This window comes from Tigriopus californicus, chromosome 10 (assembly GCF_007210705.1).
Source record: "Tigriopus californicus strain San Diego chromosome 10, Tcal_SD_v2.1, whole genome shotgun sequence".
NCBI lineage: Eukaryota > Metazoa > Arthropoda > Copepoda > Harpacticoida > Harpacticidae > Tigriopus > Tigriopus californicus.
The window spans coordinates 11,197,552-11,209,567 of record NC_081449.1 but is presented as its reverse complement, the minus strand read 5'-3'; the positions used below and the strand labels follow the sequence as shown (position 1 = coordinate 11,209,567).

The 12,016-nt window shown below is 42.0% G+C and overlaps 1 protein-coding gene across 3 annotated transcripts; it reads left to right on the top strand.

Moving 5' to 3' along the window:
- Positions 1–7,006: 7,006 nt before the first annotated feature.
- LOC131888618 (microtubule-associated protein futsch-like) lies at positions 7,007–9,624 on the top strand. 3 transcript variants are annotated; one of them, XM_059237518.1, is made up of 4 exons: positions 7,017–7,395; positions 7,705–7,930; positions 8,018–8,694; positions 8,770–9,624. In XM_059237518.1, the coding sequence occupies exons 1-4, from the start codon at positions 7,258–7,260 to the stop codon at positions 9,520–9,522; spliced, it is 1,794 nt and encodes a 597-aa protein (XP_059093501.1). In that variant the 5' UTR covers positions 7,017–7,257; the 3' UTR covers positions 9,523–9,624. The 3 variants fall into 3 exon arrangements, with proteins under 3 accessions (XP_059093500.1, XP_059093502.1, XP_059093501.1); XM_059237517.1 differs by having other exon boundaries at positions 7,007–7,395; positions 8,018–9,624; XM_059237519.1 differs by having other exon boundaries at positions 7,016–7,395; positions 8,432–9,624.
- The last annotated feature ends 2,392 nt before the right edge of the window (positions 9,625–12,016 follow it).

The window sequence follows — 12,016 nt, the reverse complement described above, 5'->3', positions numbered from 1 at the left end:
CATTATTCCCTGACTAATTAGCGTCGGAGAGGATTCAGGAATTTGTGATAAGCGAAATGGAAGGTTTACAAATAGGCACGATGACAGATCGTTCAGTTGTTCCCTGCTAGTTTCTGGATATATTTGAAAGCATTTCATCAAATTGATCCTAAACTAGGCTTTGGGTTAGCCAAGAAGACACAAACTAGCTAATTTGTTTTATACATTTGAACCCTAATCCGTTCAAAATGTCAGTGGTCTTATTTGGTCAACCAATCCCGATTGCATTGGATCTTTTAAGACAAAAAAGGCAAAAAGAAGTTTCCACGGACAAGTCTGTCTTGACAAAATGAGATGAGTGCAATGACGAAACTAGTGACTTCCTATTTGGAAACCCTGAATGAAATTTATGATGACTCACGAATGTAACTCACGGATAAGGCCAAGTGAGAGCCACATAAAACAGCACCCATCAAATTCAGCCTTAAATATCCATAAATTGCCATTCCACGGTATAAAATGCAGACAACTGAAAATCCACCCCATCTGCAAACAAGAGCCAAGTGAGATAATAAAAAGTGAAAGGAAAGAGTGAAGCAAAACAATTTAACAAGATGAACATTGTGTCCATCTTGACGGCTCGTGAAACCTGGTGGCAATGTGGGTGGGCCAATCATGACTTCCCTCCAGCTTTTCAAACCTCGCACTGTCCTTCCCAATTCCCATTAGTTCAAAATCCTCAGAGCAAACTTCAGTTCTGTCATTGTTACGCTGTGAGAAAGTGCTCAAAATTGGACGACTTGGCTCGTATCAACCCGGCATTGAACTCTGTCTGACAAGCAAATGTCGTTTCGTGTTAAGGGTTGGATGAAGAACCAATGATTTCCGAAGAGTTACTCAAACAAAGGGGGAATAACGTCTTCAAAACATAGTTAAAAAACCATTTCTAGAACTGAGCTATTTTTTTTTAAGTGTTATGATCTTCAAACTCGGCATTAAGGGGGTTTGCAAGTGCTGTCAGTATTGGCATTCCTTGTCTGAACTAAAAGAAATGTTTGTGCAAGCTAAGTTGGTGCAGCTGAATCGGCCTTTTGGCCTGTTAACCTCTCGGGGTGATAATTCAACTTCTGCCTGCCCTACCATTCCACCCTCGCTCTCTCTCTCTCTCTCTCTCTCTCTCTCTCTACTTTTATGACTCGTATCAAAAATTGTACTGAAAATCGTTCGCCGACACCCAACACCTTGAGAGCCAATCTTGGACAGGAAGTGCACTGTGTAACAAAGGGGAAGAAATATCCGATTACAGCATGGAAAATCCTCAGGAAATGCTCAGGAATTTGACTAATTGCAAGCCCTAATGCTTAATTTCCAGAGGTTTGAGGTGAAATGACGTGAACAGGATTAAGGCATGTCACTTGATGTCATTCGGTGTCCTTAATCACCCGAACTTTTTAACTTGTGCTCTCTCAGGACGAAAGAAATTCGTACATTTCCGGAGTTGTTCTTCTCTGCATTTTTCCAGTGAGTGGTGCATTTTCTCGGCTCAAGCATTCTATTCAGTTCCGTTTCTGTTCGGACGTAAATGTCCGTTTTCTTGTTTCTCATTTATCCGTTCGATAATTTTGAAATAGTCAGTATTGATAATTGTTTAACAAAATGTTGAAAGAGTTAAAAAACACAGCATTAACTTTCAATGTGCTCGCCTTTGAGGGTAAGGACAGCCTCCGTACGGGCCAAGAAGGTGGCATTAGCCCTAATATTGTCCTCCTTTGGATATTTAGTGACTTATTGCTGTGGAGGCTTTGAGTGAGAAGGCCCTGTCCGCATGTCTTCAAAGGATGGCAAAATTCGACCTCTCTATGGCGCAAGATTGGCAATCAGCGATTTGATTTCCTATGGATCAAGTCAAGTCCATTGTCAAGCAAACAAAAAATCGGAGTTGTTCACTTTTGATCGAACTTCTTATCTCGTCTAAGATGTCTTGTAGCCCATCGCATTCTTATGAATTCCAATATACATGGAGTTGAAAATGATGAAAAATAAAACTTCAAAAATCTGATTTCAACCACGGCAAATCAGAAAGCCATTGCTGCCCTCATCCGCACGGACGTACCCGCATCTGAGGTTTTTTAAGGTCACTGGGGTAAACTGGTGTGGATTTTTGTCATGGGGAAGCTTATGAAAGATGATTGTCAATTCCAAAAAATGGATTGTTTTAGACTTTTTGATTCACACGAGAAATGAAAAAGGTCTACATAAAAGCAAATCCAAAATTAAATCTGTGGATGGTGACAGAACAGATCGGAATGCTTGAGTTTTCTGTTGGACAAATCATCAAATCCGTCAGCTGGTCAAGTTTTAGGAAGAGGGAAGGAAAGCCTCTACCTGATACATAAATGTGAAAAACTCATTGTCTGCTTTAAGGTCATCCTATTCACAATCAAAGGCTTGGATGCTGGCACAATCATTTTTCATTCGGACCAAAAGACATTTAATTGTCTTCCTTGTCTAGCCTACAACCAGTTTACAACCCCCAGAATTCAAAGTAAATCTGTTTTAGGGCCCCAGAAAAGAGCGGATATAAAGCTGGGTCAAGATGTCTTTTTGATTGCATCCAAACATCCTACCTCAACGATTTTGTTTAGGATCCTAGCCTTAGCCAAGGAGTCGTCCAACCCTGTCTGGTATGAGAAAAAATATCCGTCTCTCTGCGGCCAATTACGTGGATATCATGACAAATAGAATTGTTATTTGGATGCCAAAAGTATCGGAGGACTAAGGTAGAGTATTTCTATTTGGACAAGAGGGGCCCTGGTCCACACAACTAACAAGATAAAGACCTATTTCAAGGCCTTGAATAACCCATTTTTGGTCAAGGATCAAACGTCAAACAATGCTTTTCACATGGTAGAGCCATGTTACTCAATTTGGCCTCGAATTGCAGCCAAAGCCTGCGAAGTAAAATTCTGCTTCGAAAAAGCCTCAATGGCCACACTCATCCCCACCTACAGGGGCTTTTACCTCTTATTCATTCTCAACAATTGCTGCGCGTTCCGTCATCCTCTGGAGGCATGTATGAACGACAAGAGCATGGCTGATTGATAATAACTTAAATTGATTACTGTCTCAAGAGTTGTCAAATGAAATTTCGACTAAATCGGTCCATTATTGACAGTGATATGACCATCTCAAACTTTTTGGTCCCAAAGTTTTATCAGTTGTTTTGAACGCACGGGGTATTGTAATTGGCTTGATTCGAAGGCTTGCACCATACACGAATCTAAACCATTCTTGTTTTGAGGTTTGAAATCACGGGGGGTCATTCTCAGAATCAGTTTAACTTGACGCCTTTTATCCAAAGGCTTTTAAAGCTTGTGACTCAGACAAACCTCAGCTTCTTGCGATGAACTATTGTAGATTCAAGAGTTTCCGCAGCAAACGCTTCTCCAAGCCACAAAGGCGAGAATGATTGAGACTCGAATGAGTTCTTGGAAACGAGGAGACGATCTCTCGTCGACCAACGTATTGATGAAGTGGCTCCAGAAAAATAAGAAATCGGTTTGAATGTCCGACATTCTGTAGGCACTACGAAAGTTTGAGAAATCACCAAATCCCAAGGCTCACTCTAATCTTTAAATTGACCTGAAATGAACCAAGAGGTTACCAAGCCAAACAGTGAGGATGACGTGATACATTCCGAGAAGAGAGCTCCCACAATTAAAAAAAACGCCCGTTACTGATTGCCACAAACGAGCAAATGTTCCATCTCCAGACATCGTGGACCGCATATTTTCCAAATGCCATGAACTTGACACAAAGCGGAATCGATGAGATAAGTACAATAAGAAAAGAAAACATCTCGAAGGTGCGATCTCTTCCTTGTCCATAGCACATACGGTACATACGTACATGGTACATTGCATATTGAACGCCTAGTGATGATCGGCATTTGTCGAAACGAGCTCTCGGTGTTCCCTTTTAGCGTCCGAGAAACACGCCTCTGGTCCCAAATTCCCACTTTGGGAACTGCTGACAGTTCCATTGTTCGGGAAAATAGTGTCATGTCTTCATTTCTTTTGAAGACTGAAGTAATTTGTTTCTACGTTTTGGGTACCGTTCCTATTATGCCACAGGGCCTACCGAATACTGCGGCGTACTTTGTTGGGCGTGGAACTTCAGGCTCAAGATGCACAATGGAATTCGATTTGTCGGATACGCCACAATTACGAACCGATCAGTGGGAGTGCTGTTCGCGCATAAATCACCACTAATGGCGCGCATATCGAAATCAAAATGTCACATGGACAGAAACTGGCTTATGGAATGTGTTTCTTGTCGTATTTCTCATGAGATAACATCAATTAGGATGTCCGACGCTTAGGGAACAAATGGCTTCATCCACGGGCAATGTGTAATAGCTGATCCTGGGTGCCAAGACATTTCCGCCCGATTACCTGGGATCGACGCGAAGTGAAATATCATTCTCCAGGGCTTTACAAATTTCATCGTGAGTCTCGAATGCCGTGTTCTACTATGTGCATCTATCTAGGCCTGAGGGCCTAAAACGGGACAGATCAGCGCTCTCGCTACATTTGTGCGCTCATGCGTTTGTGTATGCGCTTGGTGAACACTTAGATGTTCGCGTTTCGAGGTAGAAAAAAAGGTAGACGGGTGTCAAATAGCACGGTCACTTATTTCAGAGTTCAGAGGAGTCAAAAGTCCACAACATCTACGTCAAACTCGGGAGGGAAAAAACAGCGGCGCTGAGCCTCCTCGAATACGTACTGCATGTAGCTTTAGGTAGAGAGTACTGAAGATAGGTGACCATATAAGGACATGGAGAAACGTTGGGCAACGATGCAAGGAGTTCCTCACAGGGGGAAGCAGTTGTCTCCAGCTCCCCCGAAAGCGATCCATCATCGTGGAAACGAGGAAACAGTTCCACTTTGAAATGAGTAGATCTGATACTTGGGGTGTCTCTTGTGTTGAAGTGGATCGTTAAGAGACACCGAGAGAGCTGACGAAAGTCGATTGGCGAACACGTTGCCCTGTCTTGGTCCGGGGAAAGGAACTCAAGCAGGATTTGAACATTGACAATGCGAGTTTTGGGGTGGAAACGAAGTTGCACAAACGGAGCCTCAACCTCAACTCGGTGTTGAAAGACATTTTTTAGGAGACCTGCTTTTTGCAATACACCGCACTGAAGGTGTTCGATCCGGGCGCCAGTTTCAGAGTGACACAGAAACTATTCAGATCGAGGCTTCAAATTTGCGTCATCGTTGTTGACCCTGATGTATCGTATGCCATTCAAAATATGTTCTCGAAGTAGCATTCGAGGGATGTCCCGTTAAAAAGTCTTTATCACAAGACATTTGTCTCAATAAATACGCATAAGATTTGAGTGGTTGTTCTTATCGGTTGGTTATTGTGGGGCTTATTGTGAATTTCATCATTGTTTACTTTTCGAAAAGATAGGCGTTCAATTTTTTACGGCCACGGCCAAAGCTGAACACCTTGATTGGCGAAAATTAAGTAACGTAATTGATGTTTTCGAGCTTTAGCAAGATCACTATCAAATATTTGGTTGGCGCCATGTTTGAACCGTCCCTCATATTTAGAAGACCCAAGTAGAGATTATATACATAAACCTCCGAGTCATTCCAATTCTTTGAAGCTCTTGCCCAAGGGCGGGACTAAGAATGCACCCACTTTTGAAATACGATGGTATCAACTCAAGTGCGATCTCTTGATTAAGTATAGTGATATCGAGGGCGATCGAAGATGATTGTTTTAGTTGTTTTAGTTAGAAAAATAATTGACAACTTCGTAATGGAAATGTAGCCTCTAGCTAAGAAAAGATTCGATAAATGAGAACAGGTTTTTCGACCGAAGTCTTAGAACTTAGACTCAAGCTTTTTAGCCCCTGCACCAAGTTTTGATCCCATTTTCTTTCAGTGATTATTTAGGGCTCTCTTACAGACAGTCCTTCCCTTTCAATTTACGCAGTAATTGCAAGGAATCCGTAATTCTTGAGTCATCTCAGACTCGAAAGAATTCCCCAAGAGCGTGTCTCGCCGTTTTTGATTCGACATCTAAAATCAAAGACCAAGGACAGATTCTTGTGTTTTGCACTTCAAACCGGAGAAAGTACAAGCGACAAATGATATGACCTGCCAGGTAACGAATATGAACTCTCATAATGCTACCCAATACAACTTCTCCCACCCACACACACACCCACATACTATATTCGTTCCCTAGAGTTTTCTCAGCTACCGTTTGTACTACTCGCAGGCCAACCGGAATGCCTGGATTGTGAGATCGTCGTTTATGAATGCACCCTACAGCTGATTGAAATTCCATTTCCTGGCGGATAAGAATGCCGTTTTTTCGGGCAAGATATGTCGTTGTGGAGTCTCTTTCCACATGAAGTCACGGAATGAACTCGAATTGCGACGGTCTGAGCTCAATCTGAGCCCGTCACCATTTCTCAGTTATCTACTTGTCTCCGGTTAAGACATGTCGAGGTCACAGTCAGACATCGTTTTTCAAAAACCCATTCGCCAGCGGCCTTTTTCCCCACGCAAATGCGCATTTCCGAGTCGCGATTGCACTTTCCCTAATCCAACTTTCAGTCAAACCCCATCCATATAAAAAACAAGCTCTGAACTATGTATATTGAACTAGGTTAATGGGCTGCACACATTCTTCCACACTCATTGCCAAACCTGTGGCTAGCATCAAACACAATGTTCCGTGTTCCAACGATTTCTCGGCAAGCCAGAAGTCATTCTGTGGAACGTGCCCTGACGAATCGCGAGCGAAGTCCATCAACAAAAACTGCCCTCAAAACATTCGAGTTGCTTGCTCGTCACGTGGCCGAGGCTGCTGGATGAAGTGAGCAATCTGACAACACGGAAAGAAAACTGGAGAAATACTTTGAATTGTAAGAATGCATGACATGGGTCTATTCCAGTTTAGCCACTGTGTCGGTCGGACCCTCGAGACAGCCCACAGTTCCCGGGTAGTAGTTCCTTGTTCCTTTCGACTTCGTCCGAAGAGAACACCTGTGACATCATCAAGCCAATCCACGAGCTCGGCTGGATTCGACACAACATTCCGGAGCGAATCGGACGGGCTGGAGGGATATTGTCGAAGTCGACGAGCTGCAACAGAAACAAGAATAAAGGATGCAAACTTGAGTCCAACCGACAGTCGGCAGTTGGAAGGCACAAGCAGAACAAGGGTGAACGGAACTTGGATGGAGTTTGTCCAATCATGGCTCCTATGACTGACAAGGCTCCGCTAATAGGTCTTCAAGAGCGGGAGAAATCTCAAGATGAACCTGTCAAGAATGGATCCATGCCCAGTCCAACCACATCCCAGCCACCATCCAGAAAAACCAGCACCCACGAGGTGAGTGTCCAGTGCAAGACTCAAATCGGAAGATTGCTTTGTAACCGGTTGTACGTAATGTTGGGGGTAATTGAGTTTGCTCTAAATTGAGTTTGCTCTAAATTGAGTTTGCTCTGAATTGAGTTTGCTCTGAATTGGGGTCACATTCGAGGCGACGATGAAGCCATTAGTTCTTCCTTTCCAAGAATCCGTGCATGGCCCTTTTTTTTTTGGATGCAAATATGTCCAACAAAAGGGGTCAACAACAGGGGATCAGCGAGTCTGGATGAGTGAATTTAATTAAGTCTCCTCATACTCGCACATTTGTAGATCGTGTCATGTTTTCGAAGTGGCGGCTCGATCAATGTACCGAGAAAGATTTCCCAAGGCCCTCTCCAATCCTTTATTCCCAAAGGTGGGCCCACCATGGAGAACGTCCAAGACGAAATTAAGGCCAGATTCCGGCGAGGCTACAGCAAAGTGAAGGCCGTCAACTCGTTCAAGGATCAAGTGCCTCCCGTCAAAAAGGCTTTACCAAAGACCCAAGCCACATCAGGTATTCTATTTTCTGTTTCCATCAAATATCAAATTCAATATCACCTTCTTCATGTCTATCTATCGATCTTTACCTTCACAAACACAGCTACACACCAATGCAAAGAAACGACTAATGCTGAGCGACAAACGGCAGATGTGATCAATGAAAAGCCATGCAAGGCTGCAAATCCGATTACCATGAAACAAATAAACCACACTGATCACATGATAAATGGTCCATCATATGTCGGGAAAACATCGTCACATATTCAAATATCTCAAGATCACATTGAACCCATCTTGGTGACAAAGAAAACGTCTGCACATACTCAGCACAATGCACAAACATGGCCGCTCGATATGCCGGTTTCGGAGGCATCCAACCATCTCCCATCAATAGAAAACCAGCCTGACCAGGCAGAATCTTCTTTCCCACTCACTTCCAGTTCTTCTCGTCCACTTCGATCCCTCCCACAAACCAATCTCAATCACCCTAATCTTAATTTATCGTCTATCACAGTGGTTCAAAACCTGCCCCTCGAAGAAATGGGAGATTCGCACAAGGCGTCCGAAGTCGTCGAGATGGAATCTGTCCGAGTGCCAGTCGACCCGAGAGTGGAAGAGAAAGTACAAAAACCTGAACTCAATGCCGACAAGGAGAGTGAATTGGACGATGAGGACGAGATTAAACCTGTCAAAGACATCATAGTCAAAAGGAAGCCCAAACTCCAGAAGATTGAGACTGTCGACTCGATCAACGAGCTTACTCCAAGTCCATTGGTGGTGAGTGATCTGCCCAATAGAGGTATTGTCAATGCTCTTTTTAGTGCCAGTTTCGTGGCGGCTTCCGTTCTTCAGGCTCAATACAACGAAGACGATGAAAATGGAGATTCGTACGGGATGCAGGTTCAAAACCCGGGAACAGCAAAAATCGATCGCTCGCATAGACTCTCCACGGCCAATAGTTTCGACTCGAACCACTGCAAGCAAAGCGAAGATCTCTCCGACCTAATCAATATTAACAAAGATGAAGGCCTGGAACAAACAAAGGGAAATTCTATTCCTTCCACCAAGGTCGAGAGTTCACACATGATTGAGGAAGAGAAAGTCGACAAAATCGGCAAGACGGCTCGAGAAGACAATGGAAAACGGAAATCACCCTCGCCCATGACAGCCATTTGGGAGCCATCCAATTTGGCCGAGTCTCAAGGGATCTTGCCTGGAATTGCGGAGCATCCACATGCAAATCAAAGGTCAAATGATACCGCTCAAGCAGATTGGCCAACGGATCAATCCCCGGTGGTGTCTCAACCCTCTGCCGGAAACGAACCTTCAAGGCCAACGACGTCCTTGGAAGGTGTCAGTCGGAGACGGAAGTTCTCGGAAGAGTTCAAGTCTCGCGCTCAAGACCGAGAGAAAAGAGTTTCTCGCTTAGAGGAGATCCGTCAGATGGAACGGGAATTGGAGCCCAAAAAGCGCTCTGAGGATGGAATGGATGAGGGAAACGTTCCTCCAGAAGCTGAAGTACGATCTTGTAGTAAACATTCTCGATGCCATTGTTATCTGTTTTCGATTCCTAACGCCTTCCGGATGTATGGTTTGATATCCTAAATGTGATGCACAATTTGTATTAACCTTTCTTACTCACGATAGCCAGTCCAGTTTTTGAGAATAAACTATTCATGAATGTTTTCCCTAACCAAAAAACAATAATTGACTTCAGAATCGGTGGGTATGGCTGATATTTTGCAACTCTTAATATGAAAAATGAAGGATAATGTAGCCTTTGTGAAGGCCAGGTACGTACCAAGGACGTGTACTTTTCAACTTCGATTTCAAAATATGTCGAGAGTAAAAATATCTACAGTATTCTGCACATTCAATTTATGTTACAAAAAAGTGGAGCTTGCAATTCACATGAACTGAATTGATTTTCCATACCTCTATCTGAAAATGTTTTGTTTGCTTAAAGTGTCTTGGTTTAACTTGATGGCCTTTTAAGATGTTATTTGGGAGACATGAAAGTCGTACTACATGAGAGATTATGTTGCTCATTCTAAATTTGAAAGCCAAAAAAGAACAGAAGGCCTTGTATCGCTAATTCAAAGTGAAGCATTATTGACCGATGAAAAATGTTCGAAGGATAGAGATTCATTTGTGAGTGTGGATTTAGCCCCTAAAAAAGTACTTGAGCCTGGTCGAGGAGGAGAGTCGAAGCAGGGACCTCGGCGACAAAACCGCACCACATCCCATTCCATTAAAAGTTAATTGGGCTCAATCTTACTTCTTTATTCGGCATTTTTTTTATCGTAATTTACACGACAAATAGTCTAGGATATATGATGATTTAAGTCGGTTGTTGGAATGCTGATCAAAATGTGAGTAATAAAGTACAAAATAGGAAAGAATATAAGATATAGTTTGCCTACTTGGCCCGGGGATGAACGAGGTTTGGCTGTTTCAGGTTTCAGATTATTGCGCTCAATTCCGTTTCGAACTGACGTAGAAACTCTCTGTTCTATGTTCTGGTTTCTTTAGTCTGGTTCACCTTTGAGCATCAACTGAAGGGTTGACAATAGTTTCAAATTTTGAATAGCTTTTTTTGAATGCCTTTTGACACATAACGGCTGTTTTCCAGCGCGTACCATTAACGGAGTGTGTGTACGAGTCGTCCGAGAGATAATTTTTGTCTAGGATTTTGTCAAAATAAAGGTTCCTCGATCCACCCAAAACAGAAACCCATTTCATGGGATTTTATAGCGCTTTTAAATAGGACGTACCTATTCTAAATACCAATTCCCATATAACTCCTGTTTTCCAGCGCGTACCATTAACGGAGTGTGTGTACGAGTCGTCCGAGAGATAATTTTTGTCTAGGATTTTGTCAAAATAAAGGTTCCTCGATCCACCCAAAACAGAAACCCATTTCATGGGATTTTATAGCGCTTTTAAATAGGACGTACCTATTCTAAATACCAATTCCCATATAACTCAGTAGGGATGAAATAGATCATACGCTAATTTCAATTCAGCCAAGTCCAATTCGTTGGTCGATCAAATATTATATATGAATAAAAGTCAAGTAAAATAAATAATCTTCTCGTCTTGAACTAATGGGATTCCAATCCCGGTAGCGGTAAGGAAGTCCGCAAAAAAAATAAATCTGCGTTTGCTTTGGAATTCTTTAAACAGGTTTCAAAAAGTTCTAGGTTTTTTTTTGATAGTTTGCAACTTTTCATCTGAGCTAGAAATCCATACAGCAATAATTCTACAGTATGTTTCTGGGAGCTAAAAACATCATCGTGTGTTTGTTTATTTCCATCGAACTAGGCTTTTCAACAAACGTGTACATTCATACTATGTTTTCTGAAAACTTTTGAATTATTAGTATTCATATTGACACATTGAAGTAGCAGCTGCACGATGAAAAGCAGCACAAATTTTGGGAGGTCATTGGGGCACGTTTCAAAACAGTAGAGGTACTAAAAATCCAAGATATGAATCTTAATATTGGACAATAACAGTTTCTAAGGCTTCAAAAAGTTTATTGCAAAAATACGAAATTCTAAAATACAAAAAAATCAGCCGCAGAACGGCTTTTTTCTTCTAAAATTAGTTTTTATGCATGTTAATGAGTGAAACTTAAGCAGTTTATAACAATACCTACCTGCATGAACCATTCCTTTAATGGATAAAAGTACTGAACCTTCAATTTAATCCCTCAGCAAAGAGATATGAAGCCTCAAAACTAGGAGTGATCTCTCAAAATTTGACGATGACGTCATCTTCCTTTCCCGCTTACATGAGTCAATTCTGTTTCATTACGTTCATGCATAGAGGGCTTGCTTTTTCTTAAAAATTCAAACACAATGAGGCAAAGAGTATAAGTGGTTAAACATGAGTTTTTATTTTCCTTTTAGTTGGTCGTATTTCGCAATATAAAATACTGTCTCCATTAGTGTTTGCCATACTTCATTTAATGAAATGACCCAAAGCTGAAATAAATATTAATACTAGTGGAACAACGTAAAGATAACTTGAATATATGTTTTCTATTTTAAATATTCAAAATATTCAATTTCTCAGAACTTTTCTTTCTTTTATT

What these genes read in the sequence shown, in the direction of transcription:
- LOC131888618 (XM_059237517.1), top strand. Translation starts at nt 7,258, where the DNA reads ATGGCTCCTATGACTGACAAGGCTCCGCTAATAGGTCTTCAAGAGCGG. An exon ending in GAAAAACCAGCACCCACGAG is followed by an intron (nt 7,396 to 7,704) that starts GTGAGTGTCCAG and finishes GCACATTTGTAG; the next exon opens with ATCGTGTCATGTTTTCGAAG. An exon ending in AAAGACCCAAGCCACATCAG is followed by an intron (nt 7,931 to 8,017) that starts GTATTCTATTTT and finishes TCACAAACACAG; the next exon opens with CTACACACCAATGCAAAGAA.